The sequence below is a fragment of the Salvelinus sp. IW2-2015 genome, linkage group LG27, assembly GCF_002910315.2.
Source record: "Salvelinus sp. IW2-2015 linkage group LG27, ASM291031v2, whole genome shotgun sequence".
NCBI lineage: Eukaryota > Metazoa > Chordata > Actinopteri > Salmoniformes > Salmonidae > Salvelinus > Salvelinus sp. IW2-2015.
The window spans coordinates 1411854-1432663 of NC_036867.1; the positions used below are offsets into that span (position 1 = coordinate 1411854).

The window sequence follows — 20810 nt, forward strand, 5'->3', positions numbered from 1 at the left end:
TACACTATCCTACACTACTATTATTTGTCACATGCGCCGAATACAACATGTGTAGACCTTACAGTGAAATGCTTACTTACAAGCCCTTAACCAGCAGTGCAGTTCAAGAAAGAGTTTTAAGAAAATATTTACCAAATAAACTAAAGTAAAAAATTATTAAAAGTAACACAATAAAATAACAWTAGCGAGGCTATATACAGGGGGTACCGGTACCGAGTCAATGTTGGGGGGTACAGGTTAGTTGAGGTAATTTGTACATGTCGGTAGGGGTGAAGTGACTATGTATAGATAATAGTACACTATCCTACACTAACCTATGTGAGAGACAGAGATGACCAGAGAAAGATGCCCAAGTTACGTATGTATGACGTTTAGCATTCTTCATTTTAGCTTTATTTAATTGTTCTTCACATAAGAGTTCATTGAGGAATTTCCTAAATGTTTTTCCGTGTTAGGTTGAAGGATGGGAAGGTGGCAGCTGAGGAGTGTTCCCGTTACCATGTGGACGGGAATTCCCTGGTGATCCGGGATGTGGCGAAGGAGGACGCAGGGAAGTACACTATCCTGGTGGGAATCCAAGAACACAGACTCTACCAGAACCTAACGCTCTCTCTTGTGGTCAACGGTGAGGACCAAGTTTTCCCTGCTCTCTTCATACTCCATCGTTTTCTCTATTTTTTCATCTTCATGCATCCTCTCTTTAGCTCTGTGCACACTTTGTGTCTCCTAGACATTCTGCTGTTCCATTCTGTCCCCTTTCTCTTCTTACCCTTTTTATCTCTCACCCTCTCTCTCTTTCTCCTCCTCTGTCTCTCTCTCTCCCCCCTCTGTCTCTCTCTCCCTCTCTATCTCTCTCTCTCTTCCTCTCTCTCTCTCCGTCTGTTTCTCTCTCCCTCTCTGTCACTCTCTCTATCTCTCTCTCTCTCCCTCCCTCCCTCTCTCCCTCTCTCTCTCTCTCTCTCTCTCTGTCTGTCTTCTCTTCCTCCCTCTCTGTGTTCATGGTCTGTGTGTCTCTCTGTGTTCCTCCAGTGAGTCCTGGGATAGGGGAGAAGGCAGTGTCAGTGCAGGACCCAGGCAGTGTTCCGCGGGGTAGCAGACAAGCCCTGCACTGCACCTCCCACGGAGTCCCCCCTCCTCACATCACATGGCTCTGGCACCCCTGCCCCCCCAAAGGCCTGTAAGTACACCTTGTTCTCACATGTCACATGCAGTAGCGTAAACACACACATCTTCAAAAAGYTTTGTAAATACTCCTTTACTTAAAACACAGACACACATACAGTCCTGACACCCTTGCCTATACATATCCAATCAACATACTTGCATACAGCATACTGTGTATCTAGAATAATGAATACACACACCTTAATTGCATACCCACATAGTCTCCTATTACTTTACACAGAACAGTACTGTTCTTAAAACTTGTCAGACATTGGGTCAGTAACCGAAAGGTCACTGGTTCGAATACCCATGGCGACAAGGCAAAAAATCTGCCAATGTGCCCTTCAGCAAGGCACTTAARCCTKATTTTCCCCAGGGGTGCTGTACTAKTATGGCTGACCCTGTAAAACAACACATTTCARTGTACCTATCCGGTGTATGTGACAATAAAACATATTATTATTATTATTATGTAATTTTGTCATACTGTTCCTAACTTAGAATTGGAGCAAAACAGTGTGTGTGACTATAAGATGTGTGCCTGTTTTAGGGTGTGAGTGAGAGAATGTGTGTGATGTGATCCTGGTGTCGGTGTGTGTGTGTTTGTTTGTTTGTGAAGGGAGACATGTTTTTGTCTTAATTCAGCATGTGTTCAGCACAGAGTTTACCTTTTTTGCAGCCAGAACAGATGCCTTTCGAAGTCTTCTATGTCGTGTGAGTTGTGTGAGATGTGTGTGTTGAAATGTGAGTGGTGTGTTTTGTTTCGTCATGTCTTTGTCTGGACTCTTTACCATATGTTTCTGTCACTGGGTGTGTGTGTGTGTGTTGTGGGTGGTGTGTGTGTGTGTGTGTGTGTGTGTGTGTGTGTGTGTGGTGTGTGTGTGTTGTGGTGTGTGTGTGTGTGTGTGTGTGTGTGTGTGTGTGTGGTGTTGCGTCGTGTGTATCCGTCTGTGTGTATCCCGTCCGTGTCTGGTGTGTGTGTCTGCCTGGTAGCTTCACAGACACAGTACAATGTAACCTCAGACTTAAAGATCAGAGTAATAAAGCCCACTTCAATAGAGCACTGTTTCTGTGTTTCTTCAGTCACTCAATAGAGGCCTGTTCTGTGTTTCTCAGCACTTCAATAGAGACCTGGTTCTGTGTTTTCCAGTCAGCTTCAAATAGAAGGCCTCTTCTGTGTTCTCGAGTCATGATTAGTTGGTTCTAATCAAGGACGCTGTGATTTTCCTGTCCCATTAATGCAGGGTGAGATTGGCTGTTGTATTACTGCGATTGGCACACGTGCATCCTGGATGCTTTTCTAATATCTGACACGCACACATGTCGCTCCACCCACATAACCACACACCGCACACACATACACTCAGCATACTATCCGATGAAGCCGTGTATTTGGCAGTTCACGGTTGATCACTCATACACTGACACTGACATTGGTACCTGGACGACACACATTTTATATACAGGTCTTGTGGAAACGGACTTGCCCATAATCAGACTATGATGATTCCAACACACCAGACACACTGATCCTACAATACGCCACACGTTCCTCATGGAAGAGTGGCCTGTCCACACACATCAACTGTGATTGACACACACACACCACACACACACAACACCCACACCACGCACAACACGCACTCACACACACACACACACACCCACCACAACACAGGGACCACACACACAACACACACACACCACACCCACCACACACCCACTGCTTGCAGGCTTTGGAGGTCAGACAACTATTGTGTGGTTGTGTTCAGGTTTGAAAGAGGTTAACCAGAAACTGAGGCCACAATGGCGTCCAGACCAATATCACCCTGTATATTCCCACAGAGACCGCTGTGACTCATACTGTAGGTCAACTATGTACTTGACCTATCCCACACACACACACCCACACACACCCACCACACCACACACCCACACCACACACACCCACGTACACACACACAACACACACACACAACACCACACACACAACACACACACACACCACACACACACACACACCACACACTCATACTCGGTCCTACTTCGAGCTTGTGGAAACTCTCACATTCAATTGCCATAGCAACATCCATCACATAACTTCACTGAACTGTTTTCTTGCATCAGCCAGTGATTACTGACTGCCTAACATGAATAGCTTTACCTAGTTAAACTTGGGCCTTTCCAAATGACCATTGGGACAGCGTGTCTCTGTGGAGAATATAACAGGGTGGGAGTTTGACTTGCTCATACAACCAGTTTTATCAGGTAACGTTTTGCATGACAACAACAACTGTCATGCTTATCACAAACACCAACCTCAGCAGTGCATACCACAGTGTAGTTTGTTCATAAGAACTTATATTTCAGAGGCAGGTAAGGCTACAGAGGTTTGGGGTTCAGAATGAACGGTCTTTTCAATTCATATTTACAATTTTAATTTAGTGTGTTTTCATGGTCACAGACTGTAAAGCACTGAGAGTTGTAGCATTCTGTTGTAGAGTTCTGAAGTAGTGATTCAGAATGTGAATAGACAGCTGATGATACATCCTGACCCGCCTTGTTCTTTTGTAGCTCTGGCAGAACACGGGCTGACCTGGCCCGCCGGAGGAGGCCCAGGGACAGTGGGCTTGGGCTGAGCCGAGCTGATAGGGACCTGTGTCCTCAGGGCTGTGGGTGTGGGTTAAAGCCCGGGTCTGGGGTCTGGATCCACCCTTAGGTCTAGGTCTGGGTCCTTAGTGCTGGATGTTGTCCCTGGGTCCATCGTGGATACTTGGTCCTATCTGGGCCTGGCCCTGGGAACCGCCACCGCTCTTATCTGGCCCGGGCAGGAGGCTCGCTGGGCTCCTGTGCCCCAAAATCAGGAGCCCTTTTCTCTCCTTGTTGGCTTCCTCCCGATGCGAGACGCTTCCAGCAGCGTGTTGCGTCCTCCGTCTTCAAACGTGGCACAGTCCTGCTTCCTCAAGGGCTTGATCTATTCTTGAGACCCCCTTTTCTCCTCACTCCCCCTCCCCTGGCCTGCCTCCCCCTCCCTCTCGCGCAGCTCCCCCATTACACTTCATCAGAGAATCACCCCCACCACCTCAATCCACACCACTCAGGACCACCTTCCCTGCTCCTCCACCCTATTGCCACCCCAGCAGGCACCTTCAATGAACAGACAGCACAGCAACGGCGCAAACCCACATTGGTGCTGCTTCGGGATCTCGGGTCGGAGGGGAGGGAGGGGGGCGGTGGCAGGACAGTGACCTGGAACACTGTTGAACAGTGAGGAAGAGGAGGAGGAGGAAGAAGAGGAGTGAGAGATCACACCACCTGAGGACAATGACTCTGATCAGCTTTTAATGGTTATTATTATATTTATCTTATTTCCTCTTTACGCCACCGGTGTTTTATTTCACACCTTTTTCTCGTTAAAGTTTTTATTTTATTTACACTGTTCCATTTCTCAGACATTTTGAGCCAGAAAGAAGTGCATTCCATCCATCCATAAAGCCATGTTTTTTCTGGAGCTGCTTCTGCTTCTGTGTTCCTCAGAGTGGTACTATAATGGGTACATGAGCCTGACATCCTGTTGTAGTTTCTGACATCCACCAAAAGCTGTGAGTTCTCTTCTGACTGTAATCATCTACTGTATATGTAAGTAGCTGTAGCATCTCAGATGGGCCGAGTGGGAGAGAGGGAGAGAGAGAGGAGGTGTGTGTGTTGGCTATGGGATCCCTACAGTTCTTTGGTTATTAGGCAAGATAGTGCTTTGTCTCCTCTGGGACTGATCATGGGCAGACGCCTACAATCGTAGGAGTTACCCAGAGACAATGACAGTCATATGTCACTTATGTCATGTTATGTCAACTTATGTCATTTGTAAGTTCGTTTCACTCGTATATCAACCATCTTGTCATCCTCGAGTGATGTCATCTTGTATTAATAGTTGCCTTTATTGTGTGGAAATAGTTTTGTCTGTGTGTAATATATGCATCGGAAGCTGTTTTTATTGGGTTGTGCGTCTGTGTGGTGTGTCCCTGCTCGTGTGTGTGTTGTGTGTGGTGTGTGGTGTGTGTGTGTGTGTGTGTGTGTGTGTGTGGTGTGTGTGTGTGGTGTGTGTGTGTGTGTGTGTGTGTGTGTGTGTGTGGTGTGGTGTGTGTGGGTGTGTGTGGGGTGTGTGCGTCTGTGGTGTGTGTCCCTGTTTGCTTGCTTCCTCTGTGTGTGTGTGTGGTGTGTGTGTGTGTGTGTGTGTGTGGTGTGTGTGTGTGTGTGTGTGTGGTGTGTGTGTGTGTGGTTGTGTGTGTGTGTGTGTGTGTGTGTGTGTGGTGTGTGTGTGTGTGTGACATCTACGTTGAGGTATCATTCTACGGGTCTCTCCCAATGTGATTCATTCCATGTATACAGATTTTCTATGAGTAATATATGAATCTAATATTTAATAATTTTATACGACTAACTTACTTATGATAAATGACACATTTTTATGAAAACTGTTAAGATGTATTGTTTAAAATGTCATATCAAATGTATGTTTTTTACATTAAATTTGCTTGAAATTGTGTGTTGCTTCCAACTTTTCGACTTTTCATGGTTTGTAGATGGAGGTAGTAAGTTATTTTGCGGGTTCTCTAAATACAATACTGATACAACATCATAGACAAGCCAACGATCAGTCATCTCACCATGGGCAGGCACACTGTGTGAATGTGTCTGTGGAATGGGTGAGTCTGTATGTGTATGTGTGTGTATATGAATGTATGTGTGTGTATTAATGTATGAGTGTGTATGTCTATATGTGTGTGTTTGTATTGATCTATGTCATCTACCTAACCTTGTGTCCACACATGTATAACCATCTGTATGTGTGTATGTCTGTGTGTGTGCGTGCTTGCATGTGTGTGTGTATGTGTACGCGCTTGCGTGTGTGTGTGTATGTGTACATGCCTGCATGTGTGTGTACGTGCGTGCAAGCATGTGTTTCCGGGGAGGCGTGGAAGAGTCGGCTGTTTGATTGGTATGTGTGTGTGTGTCAGGGCCATTGGTGTCATGCACAGGGTGGGTCGCCCCTACAGGACACGGGCACTCGCTATCTCTGCCAAGAGGAAGAGCAATCAGAGAGAGAGATGGCTGAGGAGAGGAGGGAGGAAGGGAGGAAGGAGAGAAGAGGAGAAGAAAGGAGGATAGGAGGGAGGAGGGAGAGGAGAAGAGCCACCCAGGGAGGGGCACAACGAGAGAGAGAGAGAGAGAGAGAGAGGGCTGACAGGAGACTGGGAGGATGGGAGAGAGGCAGGAGAGGGGGATGGGGAGAGAGGGAGAGGGGAGGGAGGAGAGGAAAGGAGCCAACCAAGGAAGGGACAGAGGGGAGGGCACTGGGCATATCATAGAATCCTAGAATCAATTTGTGATCATTTGAGATTATGAAAGGTGTTAAAATATTGGTGTAAGAAAATACTAAATTGGAGTTCCTCTGTAAGATATATCCCAGGTAAAGGTGTACCCCAGTGGTAATCCTCTAGGAATGATGGATAATAGGATGGACAGTTAATGAATGGTGGGATGGTTTTAAGAATGGGTATTGAGTGTCAAAGTGGGATTGAAATAGATTAAATTGTGTGTGTTTTTTTGCATTGATCTAGACACACAATCCTCCAAAATGTCAAAGTGATTTTWAATTTTTTTTTAAACCAAATGTTACCAAATTAAATAACTAAAATATAGTTGTTGCATAAGTATTCACCCCCTTTGTTTAGGCAAACATAAATTAGTTCAGGTGTACAATGTGGCTTAACAAATCACATAATCATTTACAAGGACTCATCGGGATGGAAATCATAGGGATTGAAATCATAGGATTTGAAATCATAGGGATTGAAATCATAGGGGTTGAAATCATAGGGGTTGAAATCATAGGGGTTGAACATCATAGGGATTGGAATCAATAGGGAATGAAATCATAGGGAATGAAATCATAGGGATTAAATCATAGGGATTGAAATCATAGGGATTGAAAACATAGGGATGGAAATCATAGGGATGGAAATCATAGGGATTGAAATCATAGGGGTTGAAAACTTAGGGGTTGAAATCATAGGGATTGAAATCATAGGGATTGAAATCATAGGGATGGAAATCATAGGGATGGAAATCATAGGGATTTGAAATCATAGGGATTGAAAAACATAGGGATTGAAATCATAGGGAATGAAATCATAGGGATTGAAAAACATAGGGATGGAAATCATAGGGATGGAAATCATAGGGTTGAAAATCATAGGGGTTGAAATCATAGGGATTGAAATCATAGGGATGGAAATCATAGGGATTGAAATCATAGGGATGGAAATCATAGGGATTGAAAACATAGGGATTGAAATCATAGGGATTGACATTATTCAAGCAATCAAATGTATTTATAAAGCCCTTTTTACATCAGCTGATGTCACAAAGTGCTATACAGAAACCCAGCCTAAAACCCCAAACAGCAAGCAATGTAGATGTAGAAGTCACGGTGCATAGGAAAAACTCCCTAGAAAGGCAGGAACCTAGGATTCATACTTTTTAAATGACTACCCCTTCCTCTGTCCCCCATGCATACAACATCTGGAAGGTCAGTCAAGTATTGAGATTCAAGCACAGATTCAACTACACAGACCAGGGAGCCTTTCAAAAACCTCAAAGAAGGGCAGTGATTGGTAGATGGATAACAATAACAAATCAGACATTAAATATCTCTACGCATTGTCAAGTTAATAATTATATTGTGGATTGGTATTTGGTATTTTATTAGGATCCCCATTAGCTGTTGCAAAAGCAGCAGCTCCTCTTCCTGGGGTCCACACAGAACATGAAACATAATACAGAATGACATAATACAGAACATCATTAGACAAGAACAGCTCAAGGACAGAACTACATACATTTTTAAAAAGGKACACGTAGCCTACATATCATTGCATACACACAAACTATCTAGGTCAAATAGAGGAGAGGCGTTGTGCAGCAAGGTGTTGCCAAATCTGTTTTTTGAAACCAGGTTTGCTGTTTATTTGAGCAATATGAGATGGAAGTTCCATGCAGTAAGGGCTCTATATAATCTGTACGCTTTCTTGAATTTGTTCTGGATTTGGTTACTGTGAAAAGACCCCTGGTGGCATGTCTGGTGGGATAAGTGTGTGTGTCAGAGCTGTGTGTAAATTGACTATGCAAACAATTTGGGATTTTCAACACATTAATGTTTCTTATAAGAAGAAGAAGTGAGGCAGTCAGTCTCTCAACTACTTTAAGCCCAGAGAGACAGGCATAGTATTTATATCAGCCCTCTGATTACAATGAAGAGCAAAACGTGCCGCTCTGTTCTGGACCAGATGCAGCTTGTATTCTTTTTAAGAATAACGGGCAAATATTGCACAATCCAGGTGTGCGAAGCTCTTAGAGACTCACCCAAGAAGACTCACAGTTGTAATCACTGCCAAAGGTGTTTTTGACATGTATTGAATATGAATCTAATTAAGGTATATTAGTGTTTCCTTTATTGTTAAAAAAAATCCACTTTGACATTAAGAGTATTTTGTGTAGATCATTGACAAAAAAAATCCCACTTTGTAACGTAATAACATGTGAAGAAATCCAAGGGGGGGAATACTTCTGATACCCATTGTATGAAGACAAATACCACCTCTACATGCTACTGTGCATAGATGAACAATGTCTGCCGACATACTGCTATAGACACTCACTACTGACAAGACTACAACAGGAAAGCAATCCAGCATTAAATGAGGATGATGATGATGATGAGGATGATGACGAGGATGATGATGATGGTAGGTATTATTATGGCATAATAAGGATGACGATGGGGATGAGGATGATGGTGGTGATGAGGATGATGAGGATGATGGTGGTGGTGGTGATGATGAGGATGGTGGTGATGATGAGGATGATGAGGATGATGGTGGTGGTGATGATGAGGATGATGATGATGATGATGATGGTAGGTATTATTATGGCATAATAAGGATGATGATGAGGATGATGGTGGTGGTGGTGATGATGAGGATGATGATGATGGTATGATTATGGCATAATAAGGATGATGATGATGAAGATAGCGATCACAATAGCGATGATAAGCTCCGCTGTTCCTCCTGCAGCACACAGCTGTGGAACAGACACACCTGAAGTCCGGCTAGCCGTGACTTCACTATGTCAACACAGCTGAGCCCTGTCCCTCTCTTCCTCCAAGGTGTGTGTGTCCTCCGTCCTCCTCAATGTGGAGCCCCGTAAAAGAGAGGGCCCCCGGCACTTCCACAGACAACCACATCCTGAGTGTCACACACAGACAGGAAGTCCTCCAGGGGAAGAATAAGGTGAGCACACCATCAGTGGACCAGACAGAGACACAGAGGGAGGGGGTGTGATTATAAACACATTCCCTAGAGAGACTCGTAGCACACTGACACAGCCATGATAGATTACACACACACACACACACACACACACACACAACACCACACACACACACACACACACACACACACACACACACACACACCACACACACGCAACACACACACGCACACACACGCACACACACACAAAGCACACAAATACATGCACCATCATACATGTAATAGTCACAAACCATTTAATCAAACACTGACACACCCAAACACTACAGATATCGTATACATAGAGATGGTAGTGCTACAACTAATCTCACTCTCTCGCTCACACACACACACACACACAACACACACACACACACACACACACACACACACACACACACACACACACACACACACACACACACACACACGTGAAATCAAATCAAATCAATTTGTATTGGTCGCATACACATGTTTAGCAGATGTTATTGCGGGGGCAGTGAAATGCTTGTGTTCCTAGCTCCAGCAGCGCAGGAATATTTAACAATACACACCAATCTAAAAGTAAATGAATGGAATTAAGAAATATAGAAATATTAGGACAAGCAATGTCGGAGTCCGGAGTATACAGTGCATTCAGAAAGTATTCAGATATCTTGACTTTTTCCACATTTTGTTACATTACAGCCTTATTCTAAAATTCATTAAATATATTTTTTCCCTCATTAATCTACACACAATACCCCATAATGCACCTTTGGCAGCGATTACAGCCTTGAGTCTTCTTGGGTATGACGCTAAAAGCTTGGCACACCTATATTTGGGGAGTTTCTCCCATTCGTCTCTGCAGATCCTCTCAAGCTGTCAGGTTGGATGGGGAGCGTCGCTGCACAGCTATTCTCAGGTCTCTCCAGAAATGTTCGATCAGGTTCAAGTCTGGGCTCTGGATGGGCCACTCTAGGACATTCAGAGACTTTTCCTGAATCCACTCCTGTGTTGTCTTGGCTGTGTGCTTAGGGTTGTTGTCCTGTTGGAAGGTGAACCTTCGCCCTAGTCAGAGGTCCTGAGCGCTCTGGAGCAGGTTTTCATCAAGGATCTCTCTGTACTTTGCTCCGTTCATCTTTCCCTCGATCCTGACTGGCCTCCAAATCAAATCAAATTATATTTGTCACATGCACCAAATACAACAGTGAAATACTTACTTACAAGCCCTTAACCAACAATGCAGTTTTAAGAAAATACCCTCCAAAAAGTAYGAGATAAAAATAACAAATAATTAAAGAGCAGCAGTAAAATAACAATACAGGGGGTACCGCTACAGAGTCAATGTGCGGGGGCACCGGTGTTGAGGTAATATGTACATGTCGGTAGAGTTATTAAAGTGACTATGCATAGATAATAACAGAGAGTAGCAGCAGTTTTGAGGGGGGAGGGGCAATGCAAATAGTCTGGGTAGCCATTTGACTAGATGTTCAGGAATCTTATGGCTTGGGGGTAGAAGCTGTTTAGAAGCTTCTTGGACCTAGACTTGGCGCTCCGGTACCGCTTGCCATGCGGTAGCAGAGAGAACAGTCTATGACTAGGGTGGCTGGAGTCTTTGACAATTTTTAGGGCCTTCCTCTGACACCGCCTGGTATAGAGGTCCTGGATGGCAGGAAGTTTGGCCCCGGTTAGGTAATGGGCCGTTCGCACTACCCTCTGTAGTTCCTTGCGGTCGGAGGCCGAGCAGTTGCCATACCAGGCCGTGATGCAACCAGTTAGGATGCTCTCGATGGTGCAGCTGTAGAACCTTTTGAGGATCTGAGGACCAGCTGTTATTTACAAATATACATAGGCCACTGCCCCGTGTCTTACCAGAGGCTGCTGTTCTATCCTGCCGATAGAGTGTATAACCCACCAGCTGTATGTTATTATTGTTGTCGTTCAGCCACGACTCGTTGAAACATAAGATATTACAGCTTTTAATGTCCCGTTGGTAGGATATACAGTGGGGAGAACAAGTATTTGATACACTGCCGATTTTGCCGATTTTCCTACTTACAAAGCATGTAGAGGTCTGTAATTTTTATCATAGGTACACTTCAACTGTGAGAGACAACAAAAACAAAACAAAAATCCCGAAAATCACATTGTATGATTTTTAAGTAATTAATTAGCATTTTATTGCATGACATAAGTATTTGATACATCAGAAAAGCAGAACTTAATATTTTGGTACAGAATCCTTTGTTTGGCCAATTACAGCAGATCATACGTTTCCTGTCTAGTTCTGACGCAGGTTTTGCAACACACTGCACGCAGGATTTTGGCCCACTCCTCCATACAGACCTTCTCCAGATCCTTCAGGTTCGGGGCTGTCGCTGGGACCGGACTTTCAGCTCCCTCCAAAGATTTTCTATTGGGTTCAGGTCTGGAGACTGGCTAGGCCACTCCAGGACCTTGAGATACTTCTTACGGAGCCACTCCTTAGTTGCCCTGGCGTGGTGTTTCCGGGTCGTTGTCATGCTGGAAGACCCAGCCACGACCCATCATCAATGCTGCCTTACTGAGGGAAGGAGGTTGTTTGGCTAAGATCTCGCAATACATGGCCCCATCCAATCCTCCTTAATACGGTGCAGGTCGTCCTGTCCCCTTTGCAGAAAAGCATCCCAAAGAATGATGTTTCCACCTCCATGCTTCACGGTTGGGATGGTGGTTCTTGGGGTTGTACTCATCCTTCTTCTTCCTCCAAACACGGCGAGTGGAGTTTAGACCAAAAAGCTCTATTTTTGAATCATCAGACCACATGACCTTCTCCCATTCCTCCTCTGGATCATCCAGATGGTCATTGGCAAACTTCAGACGGCCTGGACATGCGCCTGCTTGAGCAGGGGGACCTTGTGTGGCGCTGCAGGATTTTAATCCATGACGGCGTAGGTGTGTTACTAATGGTTTTTCTTTGAGACTGTGGTCCAGCTCTCTTCAGGTCATTGACCAGGGTCCTGCCGTGTAGTGTTTGGCTGATCCCTCACCTTCCTCATGATCATTGATGCCCCACGAGTGATGATCTTGCATGGAGCGCCCCAGACCGAGGGTGATTGACCATCATCTTGAACTTCTTCTATTTTCTTCTATTTCTAATAATTGCGCCAACAGTTGTTGCCTTCTCACCAAGCTGCTTACCTATTGTCCTGTAGCCCATCCAGCCTTGTCAGGTCTACATTTTTATCCCTGATGTCCTTACACAGCTCTCTGGTCTTGGCCATTGTGGAGAGGTTGGAGTCTGTTTGATTGAGTGTGTGGACAGGTGTCCTTTTATACAGTAACGAGTTCAAACAGGTGCAGTTAATACAGGTAATGAGTGGAGAACAGGAGGGCTTCTTAAAGAAAAACTAACAGATCTGTGAGAGCCGGAATTCTTACTGGTTGGTAGGTGATCAAATACTTATGTCATGCAATAAAATGCAAATGAATTACTTAAAAATCATACAATGTATTTTCTGGATTTTTGTTTTAGATTCCGTCTCTCACAGTTGAAGTGTACCTATGATAAAAAGTACAGACCTCTACATGCTTTGTAAGTAGGAAAATCGGCAAAATCGGCAGTGTATCAAATACTTGTTCTCCCCACTGTACGTGCTTTCCAGAGGTTGAACGTTGGCTAACAGTACGGATGGCAAACGCAGATTACCACTCGTCGCATGATCCTCACAAGGCACCCCGATCTCTTTCTGCAAAATCTCAATGTCTTTTTCCAGCGAATGACGAGGATGAGGGCCTGTTCGGGTGTTTGGAGTATATCATTCCTGTCCGACCCAATTAAGAAAAATTATTTGTTCAATTCGAGGTGAGTAATCGCAGTTCTGATGTCCATAAGCTCTTTTCGGTCATAAGAGATGGTAGCAGCAACATTATGTACAAAATAAGTTACAAACAATGCGAAAAAACAAACAAAATAGCATGATTGGTTAACAGCCAATAAAACGGAAGCCATCCTCTCCGGCACCATCTTCACCGTAGGGATGGTGCCAGGTTTCCTCCATACGTGACGCTTGGCATTCAGGCCAAAGTTCAATCTTGGTTTCATCAGAACAGAGAATCTTGTTTTTCATGGCCTGAGAGTCCTTTAGGTGCCTTTTGGCAAACTCCAAGTGCGCTGTCGTGAGCCTTTTACTGAGGAGTGGCTTCCGTCTGGCCACTCTACCATAAAGGCCTGATTGGTGGAGTGCTGCAGTGATGGTTGTCCTTCTGGAAGGTTCTCCCATCTCCACAGAGGAACTCTGGAACTCTGCCAAATTGACCATCGGGTTCTTGGTCACCTCCCTGACCAAGGTCCTTCTCCCCCGATATCTCAGTTTGGCCGGGCGGCCAGCTCTAGGAAGAGTCTTGGTGGTTCCAAACTTCCTCCATTTAAAAAATAATGGCTGCCACTGTGTTCTTGGGGACCTTCAATGCTGCAGATATTTTTTGGTACCCTTCCCCAGATCTGTGCCTCGACATAATTCTGTCTTGGAGCTCTACGGACAATTAATTCGACCTCATGGGTTGGTTTTCGCTCTGATGTGCACTGTCAACTGTTGGACCTTGTATAGACAGGTGTGTGCCTTTCAAAATCAGGTTCAATCAATTTAATTTATCACAGGTGGACTCCAATGAAGTTGTAGAAACATCTCAAGGATGATCAATGAGACTGATGGAGGATGCACCTGAGCTCAATTTCGAGTGTCATAGCAAAGGGTTTGAATAATTATGTAAATAAGGTATTTCTGTTTTTTATTTTTTTATTAATGTGTAAACATTTCTAAAAACTTGTTTTTGTGCTTCGTCATTGTGGGGTATTGTGTGTCATCAAGGTCATCAACCACCCGAGCCACGGCCTGTTCACCCCGCTACCATCCAGAAGGCGAACTCAGTACAGGTTCATCAAAGCTGGGACCGAGAGACTGAAAAACAGCTGTTAAATAGCCATCACTAGCCGGCTACCACCTGGTTACTCAACCCTGCACCTTAGAGGCTGCTGCCCTATATACATAGACATGGAATCACTGTTCACTTTAATAACGAAACACTAGTCACTTTAATAAGGTTTACGTACTGCTTTACTCATTTCATTTGTATATGCTGTATTCAATTCTACTGTATTTTAGTCAATGCCATTCCGACATTGTTCGTCCTAATGTTTATATATTTCTTAATTCCGCTCTTTTACTTGAAGATGTGTGTGTATTGTTGTGTATTGTTAGATACTACTGCACTGTTGGAGCTAGGAACACAAGCATTTCGCTACACCCGCAATAACATCTGCTAAACATGTGTATGTGATCAATACAAATGTATTTTATTTTATTTTATTCTTGGGTACAGGAACAATGATGGACATCTTGAAGCAAGTGGGGACAACAGACTGGTATAGGGAGAGCTTGAATATGTCTGTATACACTCCAGCCAGCTGGTCTGCGCATATTCTGAGTACGCGGCTAGGGATGCTGTCTGATGGTAGGGTAGGGTTAATGGAGAGTGTGTCATGTGTTTAGCTTCCCTGTGGTCTACAGGTGGGCAGTAGGGCTGGTTCACATACCTCTCTTGTCTTCTCAATGTAAAATGTGAAATGTGACCGCTGTTATCGGTGGCAGCAGAGGTAAAGTGTGTGTGTGTGTGTTTCCCACAGACCGTGGGGGTTTTGATGGTTGCTGAGGCGTTTGTGTCCGGCGTGTATCGCTGTATTGCCTCTAGTTCTGTGGGAAAGGATGAGCTGGACATGCCCTTCTATGTAACAGGTACAGTACAATGACATCACACCACAGTCACAAAATCAAAATCAAAACGACATCCTTCATTATGACTTGCAGTATAGTACTACCAGTATGTGCACCATTGCCTACATTCGTGTGTACAGATGTAGGATCTTAATTTGATCACTCTTTTGTAGCTGAAACTTTCCTGCACAGCAGGAAATGCAAACTTGTAGTGTATTCATGGCTTCTACATTTTGTAATTTCCAGTTTATAATGTCAGACTTGATTTACCCTCACGAAAAATGTATCAACCCCTACAAGAAATGTCCATTCATTACAACCCACATAATAATTCACATTTCCTATTGCTGCGGATTATTTTCCTGCTGTTGCAAACTGTCTCAAATTAAGATCCTACATCTGTATATGTGTCGCAACGTAAACTCTATCAATGACTAACTATGAAGGATGTCATATCATCTCTGCCTCACCCATCTCTCCCAGTCTCTTCCTCTTTCTCATTTAAGTCACTCTATCACTTTCTCTTCCTCTTGTCCTTTGTTTCTCTCACTGTCTCAATTCCTCCCCCACTCTTTCTGAGMCACTGTGATGTCCATCTAAAATCAAACACATTGATGACTGTGTGTGTGGGTTTTTGTGTGGATATACCAGTCAAAAGTTTGGACACATCTACTCATTTAAGGGTTTTTCTTTATTTTCACTATTTTCTACATTGTAGGATAATAGTGGAGACATCAGAACTATAAAATAACACATATGGAATCATGTAGTAACCAAAAAAGTTTGGTTTTTAATATTTGACATTTTTTCAAAGTAGCCACCCTTTGCCTTGATGACAGCTTTGCATACTGTTGGCATTCTCTCAACCAGCTTCATGTGGTAGTCACTTGGAATGCATTTCAATTAACAGGTTTGCCTTGTTAAAAGTTAATTTGTGGAATTTATTTCCTTCTTAAAGCCATCTCAGCTCCATCATTCATTGAATCAGATGGCTCATTTATCACAAAAATCCACTAATATTGCCAACTACTTTAATGACTTTTTCATTGGAAAGATAATCAAACTTAGGGATGACATGCCAGCAACAAACGCTGACACTACACATCCAAGTATATCTGACCAAATTATGAAAGACAAGAATTGTACTTTTGAATTCCATAAAGTTTTCTGGATGGAAAATTACTGAGGATAATAGCGGACAATATTGCCACTCCTATTTGCCACATCTTCAATTTAAGCCTACTAGAAAGTGCCCCCAGGCCTAGAGGGAAGCTAAAGTCATTCCGCTACCCAAGAATAGTAAAGCCCCCCTTACTGGCTCAAATAGCCGACCAATCAGCCTGTTACCAACCCTTAGTAAACTTCTGGAAAAAATTGTGTTTGACCAGATACAATGCTATTTCACAGTAAACAAATTGGCAACAGACTTTCAGCACACATATAGGAAAGGACACTCAACAAGCACAGCACTTACACAAATGACTGTTGATTGGCTGAGAGAAATGGATGAGAAAATGATTGTGGGGGCTGTCTTGTTAGACTTCAGTGCAGCTTTTGACATTATCAATCATAGTCTGCTGCTGGAAAAACATATGTGTTATGGCTTTACACCCCTGCTATAATGTGGATAAAGAGTTACTTGTCTGACAGAACACAGAGGGTGTTCTTTAATGGAAGCCTCTCAAACATAATCCAGTTAGAAGCAGGAATTCTCCAGAGTAGCTGTTCAGGCCCCTTGCTTTTTTCAATCTTTCTAACGACATTCCACTGGCTTTGAGTTAGGCCAGTGTGTCTATGTATGCAGATGACTCAACACTATACACATCAGCTACTACAGTAACTGAAATGACTGCAGCACTTAACAAAGAGCTGCAGTTAGTTTCGGAATGGGTAGCAAGGAATAAGTTAGTCCTAAATATTTCCAAAACTAAAAGCATTGTATTTGGGACAAAACATTCACTAAACCCTAAACCTCAACTACATATCGTAATGAATGATGTGGAAATTGAGCAAGTTGAGGTGACTAAACTGCTTGGAGTAACCCTGGATTGTAAACTGTCATGGTCAAAACATATTGATACAACAGTAGCTAAGATGGGGAGAAGTCTGTCCATGATAAAGCGCTGCTCTGCCTTCTTAACAACACTATCAATAAGGCAGGTCCTACAGGCCCTGGTTTAGTCGCACCTGGACTACTGTTCAGTCGTGGGGTCAGGTGCCACAGAGGGACTTGGGAAAATTGCAGTTGGCTCAGAACAGGGCAGCACATGGGACACCCATGCATACCCCACAAGACATGCCACCAGAGGTCTCGTCACAGTCCCCAAGTCCAGAACAGACTATGTGAGGCGCAGAGTACTACATAGAGSCATGACTACATGGAACTCTAATCCACATCAGGTAACTGATGCAAGCAGAATAATGTGATTTAAAAAGCAGGTAAAAATACACCTTATGGAACAGCGGGGACTGTGAATCAACATAAACATAGGCACTGACACATGCATAAGCATGATAACATACACACTATACACARACACGTACACATGGATTTTGTGTTGTAGATATGTGATAGTGGAGTATGGGCCGGAGCACACTTAGTGTGTTGTGAATTCTGTAATGAATGTATTGTAATGTTTTTAAAATTGTATAACTGCCTTAATTTTGCAGGACCCCGGAAAGAAGCAGCTAATGGGGATCCATAATAAACACAAATAAATACAAATGCGATTGAGCCAATCAGCTGTTTTGTGACAGGTTAGGGGTGCTATAGAGAACATAGCCCTATTTGTTAAAAGACCAAGTCCATACTATGGCAAAAACAGCTCAAATAAGTAAGAGAAACAACAGCCCATCATTACGTTAAGACATGAAGGTCAGTCAATAAGGAACATTTCAAGAGGTTTGAAAGTTTCTTCATGTGCAGTCGCAAAAACCATCAGGCGCTATGATGAAACTGGCTCTCATGAGGAACGCCACAGGAAAGGAAGACTCGGAGTTACCTCTGCTGCAGAGGATAAGTTCATTAGAGTTACCAGCCTCAGAAATTGCAGCCCAAATAAATGCTTCACAGAGTTCAAGTAACAYACACATCTCAACATCAACTGTTCAGAGGAGGCTGCGTGAATCGGGTCTTCATGGTCGAATTGCTGCAAAGAAACCACTACTAAAGGACACCAATAATAAGAAGAGACTTGCTTGGGCCAAGAAACACGAGCAATGGACATTAGACCGGTGGAAATCTATCTTTTGGTCTGAGGAGTCCAAATTTTAGATTTTTGGTTCCAACCGCCATGGCTTTGTAAGATGCAGAGTAGGTGAATGGATGATCTCCGCGTGTGTGGTTCAAACCGTGAAGCATGGAGGAGGAGGTGTGTTGATGTGGGGGTGCTTTGCTGGTGACACTGTCTGTGATTTATTTAGAATTCAAGGTACACTTAATCAGCGTGGCTACCAAGTATTCTGCAGCGATACGCCATCCCTTCTGGTTTGGGCTTAGTGGGACTATCATTTGGTTTTCAACAGGACAATGATCTAACACATCTCCAGGCTGTGTAAGGGCTATTTGACCAAGAAGGAGATTGATGGAGTGCTGCATCAGATGACCTTGCCTCCACAATCACCCGACCTCAACCCAGTTGAGATGGTTTGGAATGAGTTAGACCGCAGAGTGAAGGAAAAGCAGCCAACAAGTGCTCAGCATATGTGGGAACTCCTTCAAGACTGTTGGAAAAGCATTCCGGGTGGCTACTTTGAAGTATCTCTATAAAATATATTTTGATTACTACATGATTCCATATGTATTATTTCATAGTTTTAATGTCTTCACTATTATTCTACAARGTAGAAAATACTTTTAAAAAATAAAGAAAAACCCTTGAATGAGTAGGTGTGTCCAAACGTTTGACTGGTACTGTATGTCAATATGTTGCCATGGAGATAGGACAGAGGTGGTGGGCGCTTTATCCCCTGTGTGTATTATCCCTGTCTGTGTGCTAGTGTGAGTTGGATCCTGTGTGTGTGRGTGAGCGTGTGTTGTCTGCTGTGTATTTGTATTTGTGTCGCCCCGTGTGAGTGTGTGTGTGTGTGTGTTTGTGTTGTCCCCTGTGTATGCTACCCCTGTGTGTGTGTGTGTCCCCTGTGTATGTTACCCCTGTGTGTGTGTGTGTGTGTGTGTGTGTGTGTGTGTGTGTGTGTGTGTGTGTGTGTGTGTGTGTGTAGGAAAATAAAAATATTACATGTTAAAAAAATAAACCAATATAAAAACAATAACTAGATCCACCTTCACTCTCCCTCCCTCCCATCCCTCCTCCCTCCCTCCCTTTCATTCTCCTTTCCCTCCATCTCTCCTCCTTCCCTCCTCCTCCTCCTCCCTCCTCCTCCCTCTCCCTCCCTTCATTTCTCCCTCCTCCCTCCCTCCCTCCTCCCTCCTCCTCCTCCCTCCTCCCTCTCCCTCCCTCCCTCCCTCCTTTCATTCTCTTTCGCCTCCCTCTCTCCCTCCCTCCCTCCTACCTTACCTCCCTTTCACTCTCTTTCCCTCTCTCCCTCCTACCCCCTTCCCCTTTCTATTTCCCTATCTCCTCCTTCCCCCTCTCTCTCTCCTCCCTCCCTCCCTTTCACTCTCTTTCCTCTCTCACTTCCTCCCCCTGCTCTCCCTCCTCTCCTCCCTCCCTCCCTCCTCCTCTCCCTCCTGCCCCCCCTCCCTCCTCCCGTCCCTCCTCCCTCCCTCTCTCTTCCCTTCATTCTCTTCCCTCCCTCTCTCTCTCCTCCTCCTCCTCCTTACCTCCTTTCACTCCTTTCCCTCTCTCCCTCGCTACCTCCCTTCTCCTCTCTATTTCCCTATTTCCCTCCCTTCCCCCTCTCTCCCTCCCTTCCCTCCCTCCCTCCCTCCCCTCCCTCCCTCCGCTCCCTCCCCCTCCTCCCTCCTTTCACTTCTCTTTCCCTCCCTCTCTCCTCCCTCCCTCCTACCTTACCTCCCTTTCACTCTCTTTCCCTCTCTCCCCTCCCTACCTCCCTTCTCCCTCTCTTTTCCCTATCTCCTCCCTTCCCCTCTCTCTCTCCCCTTCTCCCTCTCTATTTCCCTATCTCCCTCCTTCCCCCTCTCTCTCTCCTCCCTCCCTCCCTTTCACTCTCTTTCCCTCTCTCACTCCCTCCCTCCCTCCCTCCCTCTCCCTCCCTCCTCCCTCCCTCCCTCCTCCCTCCCTCCCTCCCTCCCTTTCATTCTCTTTCCTCCTCTCTCCTCTCCCTCCCTCCTACCTTACCTCCCTTTCACTCTCTTTCCCTCTCTCCCTCCCTACCTCCCCTTCTCCTCTCTCTTTCCCTCTCTCATCCCTTCCCCCTCTCTCCCTCCCTCCCTCCTCCTACCTTACCTCCCTTTCACTCTCTTTCCCTCCCTCCTTCCCTCCTTTCCTCCTACCTTACCTCCCTTTCACTCTCTTCCCTCTCTCGCTCCCTACCTCCCCTTCTCCCTCTCTCCCTTCCCTTCCCCCTCTCTCCCTCTCTTCTCTCCCCCCTCCTTCTTTGCCTTCTTCGATTC

General features: G+C 44.7%; 1 protein-coding gene across 1 annotated transcript in view; it reads left to right on the forward strand.

Annotated features, from left to right (window-relative positions):
- The first annotated feature begins 420 nt into the window (after positions 1–420).
- The window catches only part of LOC111953844 (vascular endothelial growth factor receptor 1-like), a 36568-nt gene continuing 16178 nt past the window's right edge, over positions 421–20810 (forward strand). Inside the window, 4 exon segments of the mRNA XM_070435656.1 lie at positions 421–625; positions 1030–1177; positions 9395–9518; positions 15187–15295. Coding sequence (XP_070291757.1) covers positions 439–625; positions 1030–1177; positions 9395–9518; positions 15187–15295 — 568 coding nt within the window. The 5' untranslated portion in view covers positions 421–438.